This window comes from Geotrypetes seraphini, chromosome 18 (genome assembly GCF_902459505.1).
Source record: "Geotrypetes seraphini chromosome 18, aGeoSer1.1, whole genome shotgun sequence".
NCBI lineage: Eukaryota > Metazoa > Chordata > Amphibia > Gymnophiona > Dermophiidae > Geotrypetes > Geotrypetes seraphini.
Window position 1 is genome coordinate 2,941,378 of NC_047101.1, and position 13,651 is coordinate 2,955,028.

Here is a 13,651-nt window from a genome sequence, read left to right on the forward strand (position 1 = left end):
CTCAGCAACCGCCTAAACGGCTTTTGAGAATCGCACAAGAGGATTTCTTTTTTTTCAAAGGTCCGACGGCGACAAGAGGACATCCATGGAAAATCAGGGGGGGGGGGGAATTGCACGGCAACACCAGGAAATACTTTTTCACCGAAAGAGTGGTTGATCGCTGGAACAGACTTCCACTTCAGGTGATCGAGGCAAGCAGCGTGCCTGATTTTAAGAAGAAATGGGATCGTCACGTGGGATCTCTGCACAGAGTTAAATAGGGGAGGGTCATTGGGGTGGGCAGACTAGATGGGCCGCGGCCCTTATCTGCCGTCTTTTTCTATGTTTCTATGTAGAATCGTGTCTGTCCTAATGGACAGAAGCCTAACCATCCCAATTCTCTAATCAGCGTCAGTGTCACAGTTGCTGGTTAGAGAATCGCGTTGCCACTGAGCTAATCGCAGCAGGGAAATCTCTCTGCCACAATCAGCTTAACGGCCGCAACAGAGAACCTTTCCCTCCCCACCCCCCAAAGAAGGCCGGCAGGAGGGATACCCACACCCTCCTGCTACCCCTACCAACCCATCCCCCCCCATGCACCCGATGACCCCTACACCATACCTTCTTCAGGAAGGCTGGCAGGGAGGATGCCTACTCCCTCCATCTGGCAGGCCCACATCTTCAAAATGGAAGGCCTTCCCCTTCCCAGTGCATCCTGGGATTGCCCAGGGAGGGGAACTAACGATCTGATTGGCCCAGGCACCTAAGGCCCCTCCTATGAGAGTGGGTATCTCTCCCACTCCTAAGGGGGCATTGTTTGATGGTGGCAGCAAGAGGGAGTGGGCATCCCTCCTACTGATCTTCATTTTGGGGTCCTTTTTTTAAAAAACTTGTGGCTGTGTTCTGCGCATGTGCCAATTGCTATCACCAGCGACTCATCCCATGCAAATTTAGTAACCCTCTGTGACTCTCCGTGAACCTCATTTGCATGCGTGTTTTTTAAAAAATGACTCATCTTTTTGAAATTGTTACAATAGCGGCCGTGACAGCAGCCCGTCGGATTTTACCACGAACATTAGAGAATCTTTTAATGTGCTCTCTTGCTTAGGTCTTCATTTGCATATCCAAAACCCTCAGGCCCTCAGAGGGCAGCCAGTATACAGTATATATGGGATTATCAGTCCTCCCAGTATTTACCATTACCCTTAAGATAACCTTAGACAGAAGGGTTTGCCTCAAGTGCTTTTAAGTTTTATCTTGAGCAAATATTTAAAAGATTAATCACTTTTTGATGTTTGTCTGGCAACAGCAGTTTGTGCAAACAGGCCGGCAGATAAGGGAGAAACAAAACAAGCCCCAGTGCAACAGGCCTGGTACCCAGAAATCTTTGAAGTTGTGAAGAGCAACTTTTTGTATTGTACCTGGTTTTATATCAGTTGCACATTTTGGAGGGGGGGGGGGGGGCAAATATATCCATGGCAGGTTCTAGCAGCTGATATTCCTGAACAGAGGCATCTTGGTTTATTCCTGGCCAGCACTAATGCATAAGTAAACGAGGCACAAGCCTGGGCTCAAATATTCTTGCATGTGCTAATTCACTGGCTCTGAAGAGAGATTTTTACCCTGGTAGACCGGTTGCTCGAAGGAGTGGGGAGAAAGACCTCTAAGGGCATTGGTGGTTCTGTCTGTTCTCCCACCCCCTGTGCATGTCCGTGAGAAGTTTCATACTCACCGCTTGCCTCTCTGTCAGATTTCCTCTACGGACACAACCAATCGGGCCATAGGCAAAGATCATAATATAAAGGGCTAATTCTGCCAGGGCTCATTCGATAAGGATGCTGAACTAAAGAGTATAGAACAAGCACCTCAGTGTCCTAGAGACCCCACTTTCCAGGGAAGATGTGAAGCCTCCAGGAATTTCAGAATCTGCTTTCTGATTCCCTGGGTGGGACAGTTGGGGGGAGGCGTCTGAATGGTGAAAAAGCACAAATTTACCTGAATGTAGCTCATCCAGAGATGCAACTGAAAAAGGAGCGAGCCAAAACCAAATAAAATACATTTCAGTGATAACTCTCAGGGCCCGAAGGAGATCTTTTGAAACGTCCCTGAGGATAGCGATTGCTGGCACTCAGACCCAGCTGAGACCTCATCTAGAGGCAAAATACCACAAAAGTATCCATTCACTCAGGACTTTTGCCAGCCCTGTAACCTGCCAGCCCTTCACTGTCCCGATGCCGATATACGCTGGAGGATGAAGGGGAATTCGCTGCCAGAGTACACTTAATTACAATGTTTCTATTTTCGTCAACAACGAAACTTGCAAATCCACAGTAGGGCTTCAGCTCCACCAAAGGAGTAGCTGCTTCTCACCTTCTGCTCCTCTGATGTTCTGCTGTGCTGGAGGCCGTCTGCCAGCTTGACAGGAGATGTTAGAATTAACATGACAAATAGAATTTGCTCTTCTCAAGCCAAATTATCTTCCATTACTCATAAACAGAAGACAAATTAATTGCACCCTAAGGCAAAGGTGGCTTGGCTTGGGCAAGAGTTGCAGATATATATATTTTTTTTTAACATCACTCTTTAAAAGTTGGATCACCAACATTACTAATCTTGAAATCAGGGGAGGTCAGGTCTGGCTTCACTATTAGGCTGGATAGGCAGTGGCCTGGGGTGCTTAAGAGCAAATGATGTCAAAGCTAAACAATAGGTCCCGAGAGCCACATCAACTCAATGCAACAGCAGGAAGTATTTATACCTGAAGAAAGGGGGCAGCAAAGAGCAGCTGGAATCAAAGCACAACTTCAGATGCTGAGAGCTGCAAAAACTCAGTAGAGCGTCCGAAAGGCTGACCTTTCCTCTCTGAGCACATTACCAAAACCCTTCTCCATGCCATCATCACCTCACGCTTAGATTACTGCAACTCGCTGCGCTCGGGTCTTTCTCCCCTTCAATCTGTCCAGAATTCAGCTGCACAACTCATATTCCATGAGAACCACTAACGTCACGTTGCTCCTCTCCTAGAGTCACTTCATTGGCTTCCCATCTGTTTCCGAATACAATTCAAACTCATCTTACTGACCTACAAGTGCAGTCACTCAGCTGCCCCTCACCATCTCTCGTTGCTTATCACCTCCTGTGTCGTCCGTCCACCCGTTCCCCTCCCCCCCCCCCCTCGTGAGCTCTGCTTATCCGGTAAGTCCCTCCTATCTGTGCCCTTCTCTTCCTCTGCCAAATCCATACTCTGTCCCTTCTGCCTTGCTGCACCTTATGCTTGGAACAAGCTGCCCAAATCCCTACGGTGGGCTCCGTCTCTGGCAGTATTAAAGGCCCAGTTAAAAGCCCACCTCTATGAGAGTGCTTTTGACTCCTAACTCCTCTCACCTTAGGTTCTGCATCCCCAACCCTCTATGTCATGTCTGTCTATCCAAGTTAGATGGTAAGCTCTTCTGAGCAGGGACAGAAATCGAAAAATGGACCACCAATTTTAAACTAAAACTAAACGCAGAGAAAACAAAAGTCTTTCTGGCAAGCCCTAATGACAAAATTACGAGAACATCGACAAAAATAAACAATCAGGAATACCCAATATCCAAAACCATAAAAATACTCGGTATCACTCTAGATACACACCTAACCATGACTGACCATGATTGCTCAGGGTCACAAGGAGCATCGGGGGTTTGAACCCACAAGCCCTGGGTGCTGAGGCTGTAGCTTTAACCACTGCGCCACACTCTTCCCCCGTGCCCTCTGCTCTCCCTTATGATCCTCTGTACTTGTAACGGCACCCTGTGCCCACTTCTGTTTTGGTGCCCTTGCCCCAGACCTGGGTTCACTCTGCTTTGGTGCCTCCACCATGCTCCGTCCCCTCCCCCTGGCTATTTCCTTGCTGCCTCCTCTGATGTGGCTTCACAGACCAGTGCCCGGAGGAAGGAGGGTCAGCCTCAGTATCAAGCAGCAGCGTCAGGAGCAGAGGAGGGACCTCCCTCCTCTGATGCTGACACCACACTGACCCTGCCCCCTGCCATGACAGCCGGCCCGTGAAGCTGCATCCTGTCAGGACTTGGCGGCAGCATCAGAGGAGGAAAGTATTCGAGCAGAATCTCCGCTTAACTTATGAGTTGGTGACATCATGTGCCAGGGCAATTGGCATCCTGGGCCACAGCCACCGGTCCTACAGCTACAACAGCTTTCTGATTTATACCTTGCTTCCTACCACTGAACTTTAAGCTATAGCATTTAATTAAAAATACATTTCAAGCAGCAATTTCAGTTCCCTTTTCCTTGCTTTAGCCTGGACCCTGGTGCATCAGGCTTCATTCACTAATGAGGCAATTAGTGGCACGAGAAAGTGAGCCAAGGACACGCTGCCTCTTCTCTCCCCGCTGTGCTCTGAAAGCATCAAATGAGGAGCCAGAAAGACCCAGGCGTTGAGACCCTTGCGTGGTAAAGCCCAATAGACTCCCTGCACTCAAACTCCAGTCAGCACCATGACAAATTCATTCTCCCCCTTGTAATGAATGCAACTGGGGCCCCTGAAGGCTACTAAATAGTTTAGTATGCAAATTAGCAGTAGTGCAATCCAGAAAAAAACAAACAGAGCAATGGGATTGGACTTCGGCACCGTTACTTTCTTCCCTCGGCTGAACTTATCACTCTTCTCCACTGCTACTGTGCCCCGACACCTTCAAACATGCCTCTCCTCAAAAAAAAAACCCTCGGTGGACCCTACTTGCCCCTCCAAATATTACCCCATCTCATCCAAGTTACTAGAATGTGATGTTCACCACCGTTGTCTTGAGCTATCCTTGACCCACTTCAATATGGCTTTTGCCCTCTTCATTCTATGGAAATTGCCCTTGCTAGAGTCTTCAATGACCTGTTCCTGACCAAATTCAAAGGCCTCTACTCCATCCTCATCTTTCTTGATCGATCTGCAGCTTCTGACACTGTAGATCACCACCTACTCATTGATACATTGTCCTCACTTTGGTTTCAGGGCTCTGTTATCTCATGGTTTTGTTTTCCTTCCCATCAAATTTTTAGCATATGCTCTGTGGATTCTCCTCCACTGCCATTCTGCTATCGGTCGGTGTACCTCAAGGCTCTGTCCTGGGAGTTCTTCTGTTCTCTATCTATACTTCTTCCCTTGGTGCTTAATCTCTTCACATGGCTTCCAGTATAACCTCTATGCCGATGACTCACAGATCTACCTTTTTACACCTGAAATTTGTACAGGAATCCAGGCTAAAATCTTGGCTTTCCTGGCTGACATTACTATCTGGATGGCTTACCACCATCTAAAATTAAGCATGGCCAAGACAGAGCTAAACCTTTTCAGCGATCCTATGTTTTAGTTGGACCCACAGCAGCTGATTCATGTGAGAAGAAATATAGGGCTGAAGATATGCCTAGATGTGAGAAACATGGTGGCCTAGGCCTGGAAGAGGTTCTGGGAAAAGGAGAGTGGCATGTACATGTATCAACCTATCGGATGCTGAGGGAGGGAGGCATAGCAGAAACCAGCCAATGAAGAGTGGCCGGTATTGTGTATTTTGTACCCCCCTCCTTAGAGATACTGTGTAATGACGATTGTGCCCTAGGATACGTATGCATGAAACTTTGGAACTTTCCATGTGGTCACATGATATAAATTTTATGGATAAAAGATTATTCAGAGGTGGATTAAAGGGGCTTCTGTTTTTTCCCTTCCTCCAAGAACACGATGCTGTGTGGGCCTTTCCAGAGAGAGGCACTTGGGTAATATATTTGTTTGACTTAATTTATAGTCTGTAGTTACAGTTATAATATTGAGGAACCCATGTTTTGTTTTGGTTTTAGTTAAGGGAACATAGAGTAAGAGCTAGCTGACTTAGAAAAGTTTTGATATGTGATCAGACTGTAAGATACCTGTTTACCTCCAGTTATATGTTAACCAGCTGTACGAAGGGCCAGAGCTGCTAATTGTACGTATCTCTTGTGAGGAAGTACTATGAGTGTGATTTCATATCTGGGTCTTCGTTTTGTAGTTTGTACATTTAAAATTTTTATTGTGTATGTTTTTATGTAGGCCGCTTAGTGTTGTTGTTGGTTTTTTTTGTAGGTAGGATATATGTTTTTAAAATAAACAAAGGAGCAACATTGAATGTTTCCCTAGGGCATCCAACATCCACATTGTACCAGTCCTGAAAAAATGTATTACAATCTACAAAGAATCCTGAAAAATACGGAGTCTGTTATAGGGGAAAACACCCTCCAGGGTTTCAAGACAAAGTTGGAGAAGTTCCTGCTGAGCTGGAATGTACGCAGGTGAGGCTGGACTCATTTAGAGCACTGGTCTTTGACCTGGGGGCCGCCGCGTGAGCGGACTGCTGGGTAGGATGGACCACTGGTCTGACCCAGCAGCGGCATTTCTTATGTTCTTATGTACTGAAAATCCTTTCTATTATTTGACATTAAAGGCAAGGGATTATGATTTAAATCCAACACTGACATCTCTAACACCTTGTTTCAATTTCAAGGCTCTCTGCCATCACCCATTGCTCTTTGATGAGCTGAGGACTTGATAGTGGACCTCCACTGATAGCAGTTAAGTGAAGGACGCCAGATTGGCCTGAGTGGTTTCACCTGCTTAAAAGCGCAGCCAGCGTCAACAGCTGTGCATTCTGTGTCCCTGGAAGAGACTTAATTAACATTTATAACAACTGACCTCCTGAAACTCATTAACGTCTAATTAAGTGAATAAACCAACGTTAAGAAATCTTATCACATTAATTCAAGCATGTAGTCTGGTCACAGAAATGAGCAGGTAACAGTCCACTTGCCTAATACAGAAGTCTAAGCTACAGTGTAAGAAGTCTGAGGAGTCTATGCTCCCCTTCTTTCTGAAGGGGTTCACACAGAGCCCCAGAGCAAGGAAGGGAGGAGAGACCTGAAATAGGGATGTAGGGTGGAAAAGAGAACGGAGCCTGGAAGAAATGGGAGGCAGCAAAAATAAAAACAAACAGAAGCCGAAAATGTAAACCAGAAATGAACTTGGGCAAATATATTGTGAAGTTCGAGATCTCATCCTGATACCAAATGTAGCAGAGGATTGTTCTGGAAAGATTAAATTCTCAAGAGGATTTCATCACCAAACTCCCAGATTGTAGAGCACGATATGTGTGTTTGGGCACGAGAAGGCTGGTGTCAGAAACGAAGAAAACGAGCCTGGAGGAGCAGGGGGCTGTCGGGCTCATTGTGTGGGAGGCAAACCCACCACAAAGGATTCTAAAATTATTGCCATCAAGGGAGATGATGTGTCTGAGTCATCCGGAGCACTTTAAAAGGTCAAAATTAAAAAGGGAAAACGTTCTTTACAATAAGAAACCTGTGCGCGCAGCACATGCACCATAACGTAATTAGATGGGATTTAAAAGGAAAAGCAGCAGAAGAGACCTGTGGCTTAGTCACAGCTCAGCACCTGTTACCTGTCTGGACAAGGAAATGTCTCATCAACCTGAAGATCAACTGTTATGAGCTCAGATTTGGATTAGGCGAGTGATTAACTCAAAAATCTAAATTGCAGCACTCAGTGTTTTTAGCAATCCCACCCCAACCCCTTAGAGTGTGACGTGACTGACATATAATACAGATGTTAGCGTAATTCAGACCGTTCTGACTCATGAAGCAGAGACATCCAAGCAGGAGCCCATTTCCATCCTAAATCAGTCTGAGCAACGTCAAAAGCAATTAAATTTAGTCATAGAAGCCTTAAAAAGTGAGAACATAACAATGACCTTGTCAGCCTCACTGGGTCAAACCAATGGTCCATCCTGCCCAGTAACCCATCATCACGGTGGCCAATGCAGGTCAATAGTACCTGGCAAAAACCCCAAAAGTAGCAGCATTTCATACAGAATCCCAAGGAATAGCAAGATTCTGGAGTCCCAAAGAGTAACAAGATTCTAAAATTCCAAATAATAGCAACATTCCATGTTTCCAATCCAGAGCAAGCAGTGGTTTCCCCCATGTCTTTCTCAATAACAAGACTATGGACTTTTCCTCCAGGAACTTGTCCAAACCTTTTTTAAAAACAGCTACATTGACCACTCTTACCACAACCTCTGGCAACACGTTCCAGAGCTTAACTATTGTCTGAGTGAAAAAATATTTCTTCCTATTGGTTTTAAAAGCATTTCCCTGTAACTTCATCAAGAGAGAGAATGTGAGAGAAAGCATGAAAGAACATGTTTAGAAAATCAAAGGAAGCTCAGAAGAGGAGTGTCTGCAGCAAATGGGTGCACTGGGGAGGAGATATGAGATGCCTTGTATGCCGAAGACACTTATGTATATATGAAATCTATTGCTTTCCTGGAAAACCACCCAAATAAGTGACCAATTTGTCTGAGAGTTGACATTAAAATCAACCAGGGTGCACAGAAATTGTAAACTTAGCAGGCACTTTTAACCCCCAGACTTCACAATGAGTTTTGAAAACATAAGCAGACGCAGAAACTGCTTCTGCTCTTTGTGCAGGTCAGACATGAAAACAGCCCCAGGAACCCAGTTCCTTAGTATGAGTTAATTTATCCAAACCGAGGTTTTCATAAGTTCCATTTCCACACACAGAAATGCCTTTGTCCTGTTCATAAAGAGGGCAGTTTTCAAACATCCAGTAGACATTACCCAACGACTCCCAAACATTGCAAACATTCACACCAAATACCAAAACATTCCACTCACCCATCTCACCCCCGGGAAACACACCATGTCCATCTCATCCACAGCCAAAATTAGACATGATAAAATATAGATCTACATATCCTTGAAAAAAGAGGTTGATAGAGCAGATGAAGAAGTTGGGAAAAGGGAATCCATCGACCCCTGGCCTCTAGAGCAGTGTTTCACAGCACAGTCCTGGACGACCCCCTTGCCAGTCAGGTTTTCAGGATGTCCACAATGAATAGGCATAAACCTTGATTTGCATATCTTGCCTCCATTCTATGCAAATTTCACCATACGTATTTATTGTGGATATCCTGAAAACCTGACTGGCAAGGGGGTTGTCCAGGACCACTGCTCTAGGACGATCCCTGACTTACTTTCTAATGGCAGGCAAGATAATTAGTTATTTTTAATAACTGCATAATTACGATGATTCAAAGAGAAAAAAATCTCATCAAGACTATAAAATCAGTAAAAATTCACTTTCTAGACTCAGGAAACTAACAGGAACAAATCTTTCCATCAGCTCCCACCAATATAAATACACCAATAACTTATAGATGGACAAAATGATATACTGTATATAGAGAGGTAAATATAGGTAGGTAGATACGATAGTGGATATATGTATGCACGAATGCCCAGAGAGCACACTTAAAAACTGCAGATGTCTCTGAAGCCTATAGGCAGCTCTCTGTAAATAAGTGGAGATGCTACCAAGTGCCTGTCGTCTCTTCCTTCCTTCCTATTCTGTTCATCTTGAATAAGTATGTCCTAGTCATGGTTCTCCCTATGACCACCACTAAATCCAAGTCTCTAGATCAAGAACCCTATTTCCCCTACTATAGGTATTAGTATACATAGAGGGGCATTTTTGATAGGACGTCTAAGTCCAACTTTGGATGTTTCCCACAAGACGTACAAATATTGGGGCAGGAAAACATCCATTTTCAAAATCGCTAGATGTCCACCTTTTTTTATGACCTATTTGGACATCTTGGCCTTTAGGACATCTAACTTTTTTGGCCATTTTCGTATACAAAAACGTCCATATTCAAAACATCCCAATCCAGACCATTTGGATGTGGGAGGGGCCAGTGTAGTAATGGATTGGCCACACAGACATCCCAACAGAGCAGTGGGGCACCTTTAGAGGTCACTGCTGTGAATTTCCCATAAAAGATGTCAGATGTATATCTAAAGGCCAAAAACGAAGCAAAATATTTGGCCGTGTCAGGAGCCCTTTGTGCTTCAGAGAAGTCTTTCTTTGACCAACATTATTTGGATATTATTGTTTATTGTGGGAACTTAACAATTTGATAACGACTGTAAACCGCGTCGAGCTCTACGAACGTGGAGATGATGCGGTATACAAACCTAAGGATTAGATTAGATTAGATTAGATAGCGGATGCTGCGGATGGGCAGACTGGATAGGCCATTTGTCCTTTATCTGCCATCATGTTTCTCTTTTTCTATAACCCTAAAGCTCTATGACATCACAATGCAGGTGGAAAGAGCCTTAGCCTATGGGAAGAGGAGATGCAAATGTTAAGAGCCTTAGCCAATAGGGAGAGGAGGAGATAGTGGATGCTGCGGATGGGCCATTTGTCCTTTATCTGCCATCATGTTTCTCTTTTTCTATAACCATAAAGCTCTATGACATCATAATGCAGGTGGAAAGAGCCTTAGCCTATAGGAAGAGGAGATGCAAATGTTAAGAGCCTTAGCCAATAGGGAGAGGAGGAGATAGCACTTCTACCTCTAACCCTCTGTTGGAGTTCCTTCCTATTTCTCCTACTGTAAACCACGTGGAGATAATGCGGTATACAAACCTAAGGATTAGATTAGATTAGATGAGATTAGACTTGATTGTTGACTTGTCCTTCACTAGGGGGGTGGGGTTTTGAACCGTTTTTTTCTCTTCTTTCCTCACCGGCTGTTGCACAGGATGAGATGATGTATGGGGCAGGACTTCTTTAGGTTATTAACCTGGCGCTGGTCACCTATAAGTTTCCTGCCTGGGGCTTTAAAAGTATTTATTTTTGGCCCGTACTGATGGGTCCCTTTATTCATTTTTTGATTAAATGCCGCGTCTGTTTTGAAAGGGGATTTGCAGTTTTTGCCAAATATTTTGCTTAGATGTATATTTTTTTATTTTATTTTTTATTTATTTATTCAATTTTCTCTACCGTTCTCCCAGGGAAGCTCAGAACGGTTTATATGCATTTATTCAGGTCCTCAAGCAGTTTTCCCTCTCTGTCCCGGCGAGCTCATAATCTATCTAACGTACCTGGGGCAATGGGGGGGGGGGGGGGGATTAAGTGACTTGGAGCAGCGTGGGTCACAAGGAGCAGCGTGGGTTTGAACCCACAACCTCAGGGTGCTGAGGCTGTATCTTTAACCACTATGCCACACTCTCCCCTATATCTGACCATAACCCCCTTATAATTTATGGTGAGCTCTCCAAAACCTAGAGCCACCTGTGTACCACCCCAATAACCCTTATGGTTGCAGGTGGCACTTATATGGCAGTGTAGTTGGCTTTGGGCGGCTTTTGATGGGCTCAAACTTAATATCATAGATGTTGTGGTTAGAGTGTCTTAAGGGCCTTGTTCTCCTCTCTATGGTTCACCAGGTAACTCTACACACTTGATGTTCTACTAGACTTCCTAATACCAGACGGTGCTGTTTTCATTCTCAATTTTGTGTGGTGGAAGGGGGGTCAGTGAGCACCGGGGGAGTGCTTGAAGCATGCAGTGGTCATCTAGTCAGTTTGGTCACCTTAGACGCTTATAAAACAGGTCTAGCTTCGAACGTCTAAATTCCATCCAGGACGTCTCGCAAAACATTCGATCATCGCTGCAAGATGTCCAAGTCTAACCCATCCTTATGCACACCTAAAGCCCGCCCATAACACGCCTCCACCACGCCCATCTCAAGCTCTGGATGCGCAGAGGCTGGGATACCACGCTGGACACCCAGAAAGATGGTTTTGATTATCGGCACTTGGATGTCCTGGTGATTAGGACGTCCAAGTGTCGATTTAGGAACATTTTTGGAAATTTATATTTTTTTGATTATGAGCCTCTAAGTCTCTTTACACCTGCATTGTGAAGTCACAGAACTTTTTGGTTATAGAAACAGAAATGTGACGGCAAATGAAGGTCAAATGGTCCATCCAACCTGTCCATCCATAGCTTCCAGTATTTTCTCCTCTCCCTAAGAGATCCCATGCTTTCTTTGTCTCCACCACCTCTAGCGGGAGACTATTCCACGCCGTTATGGTTCCACAGGCATAATCCTAACATCCAGTGTTGCAGATTCAAGTATAAGTTTTAACTATCACAATAGAACAGGAGAGATTACATGATGAAGTTAAACAATTAAGCCTCTTTTATGATTGAGGCATCTTTTATGCTGGTGCCCATTGGAATAGTAATGCCATCAGTTACCAGCTGCCTATCCAATAAGGTACCATCTAGGTTTCATGGAAAGCACTCACCTTAGCACATGTGTTGATCCATTTATAGTTGTGGTTGAACACGGAACCGCCTGTCCCAAGATGGAAGGCCTTCGATATCGTTCATCCCCACAGCACAGAATGATGAGGAAGGCACGTCGGAAGGATTTGTTCAAAAAAGCATACAAGAAAGGGTTCAACCCTGAGTTAATGTAGCCCAGCCAGAGGAACGCTGTCCATAACTGTGCAGGTACGTTATAATTGATGAAAGGATCCACTACATTGGTGATAAAAAATGGCGCCCAGCAGAGGCAGAAGCAGCCCATAATGATGCAGAGAGTTTTGGCAGCTTTGGTTTCAGTTCTCATTCGGTGGTTACTGTGTTGGTCAGGGTGCTGCTGCCGGTGGTCCGTGGGTGCCCCGGCTCGCTGGAGCACCCTAATCTGGCGTGCATGTTCCCTGGCTGTGATGTAAATCCTGTAGTATGCCAGCACCATCAGCAAAAACGGAATGTAGAATGCCACCACGGAGCACGTGATGGCATAAGGCTTGTTGACCATGAAGATGCAGTAGGTGGAGTTGGAATCTTTGTGAAATGTTCTCTCCTCGATCTGAAAGCGAGAATGGAGAAAGGAGCACATTAAATCTTCCACTGACCCAGACTGCGCCCATTACTGGAGCTCCTTTTTTGAAGCCCTTGACTTGCACACTTTGAATTACTGAGGACATGAAAGGTTTCTATTATTGATGCCTTGAATTCATTCGGTCATTAGAGCAGTGGGAGGGAGATGAAGCAAATGAGATCCGCGTGGCCATGCCCAGGTCACATGACCAAGAGGATGACCATCAGACTTCAGCAAGCGGATATGCTGTATCATTAACAAAGTGGAGGTGGCTTTTAGCTCTCTTGCTCCTAGTTCTTCATGTACTCTCATATCTTTTCACCCCGTACAAGCAATCCTTCTGCTTTTCTTCATTCACTATCTGGAGTTTTAATTTCATAACAGGGCACAGGAAAGGTTTTAGAAAGAAAAAAAAGCACCTATTCTATGATTGTTTTAGAAATGCAACATAGATGTCTCTGTATCTTTACAAAAGCACCTCCGACAGCACACGGATCCTCTCACTCCGATTTGTACAATGCACCTGTATCACTGCTGAGCCCACACTTCAGCTCTCAGGGAATGTCTGTGTGCAACAGAGACACACACACACACTCAGGCACATCCCTACACACACACACACCCCTACACACACGCCCTATACATAGACCCCTACACACACCCCCACCCCCAGACACATCCCTACACACACACATCCCTATAAATACACACAGACACACACCCCTACACACATGCCCTATACATAGACCCTACACACACACATCCCTACAAATACACACAGACACACCCTACACACACACCCGTACATGCAATCTTAGCATGAGTATCCTGCATGTCTGTATTAGAGATGAAGACACAAAAAATAAGAATAATCAGTG

At 45.0% G+C, this 13,651-nt stretch overlaps 1 protein-coding gene across 3 annotated transcripts in view; it reads right to left on the bottom strand.

The window, feature by feature from the left end:
* HTR4 (5-hydroxytryptamine receptor 4) overlaps positions 1-13,651 on the bottom strand; it is a 137,399-nt gene that overhangs the window by 43,029 nt on the left and 80,719 nt on the right. For all 3 annotated transcript variants that reach the window (XM_033926896.1, XM_033926897.1, XM_033926898.1), the window contains one exon: positions 12,193-12,761. In XM_033926896.1, coding sequence (XP_033782787.1) covers positions 12,193-12,761 — 569 coding nt within the window. The remainder of the gene's footprint in view (positions 1-12,192; positions 12,762-13,651) is intronic.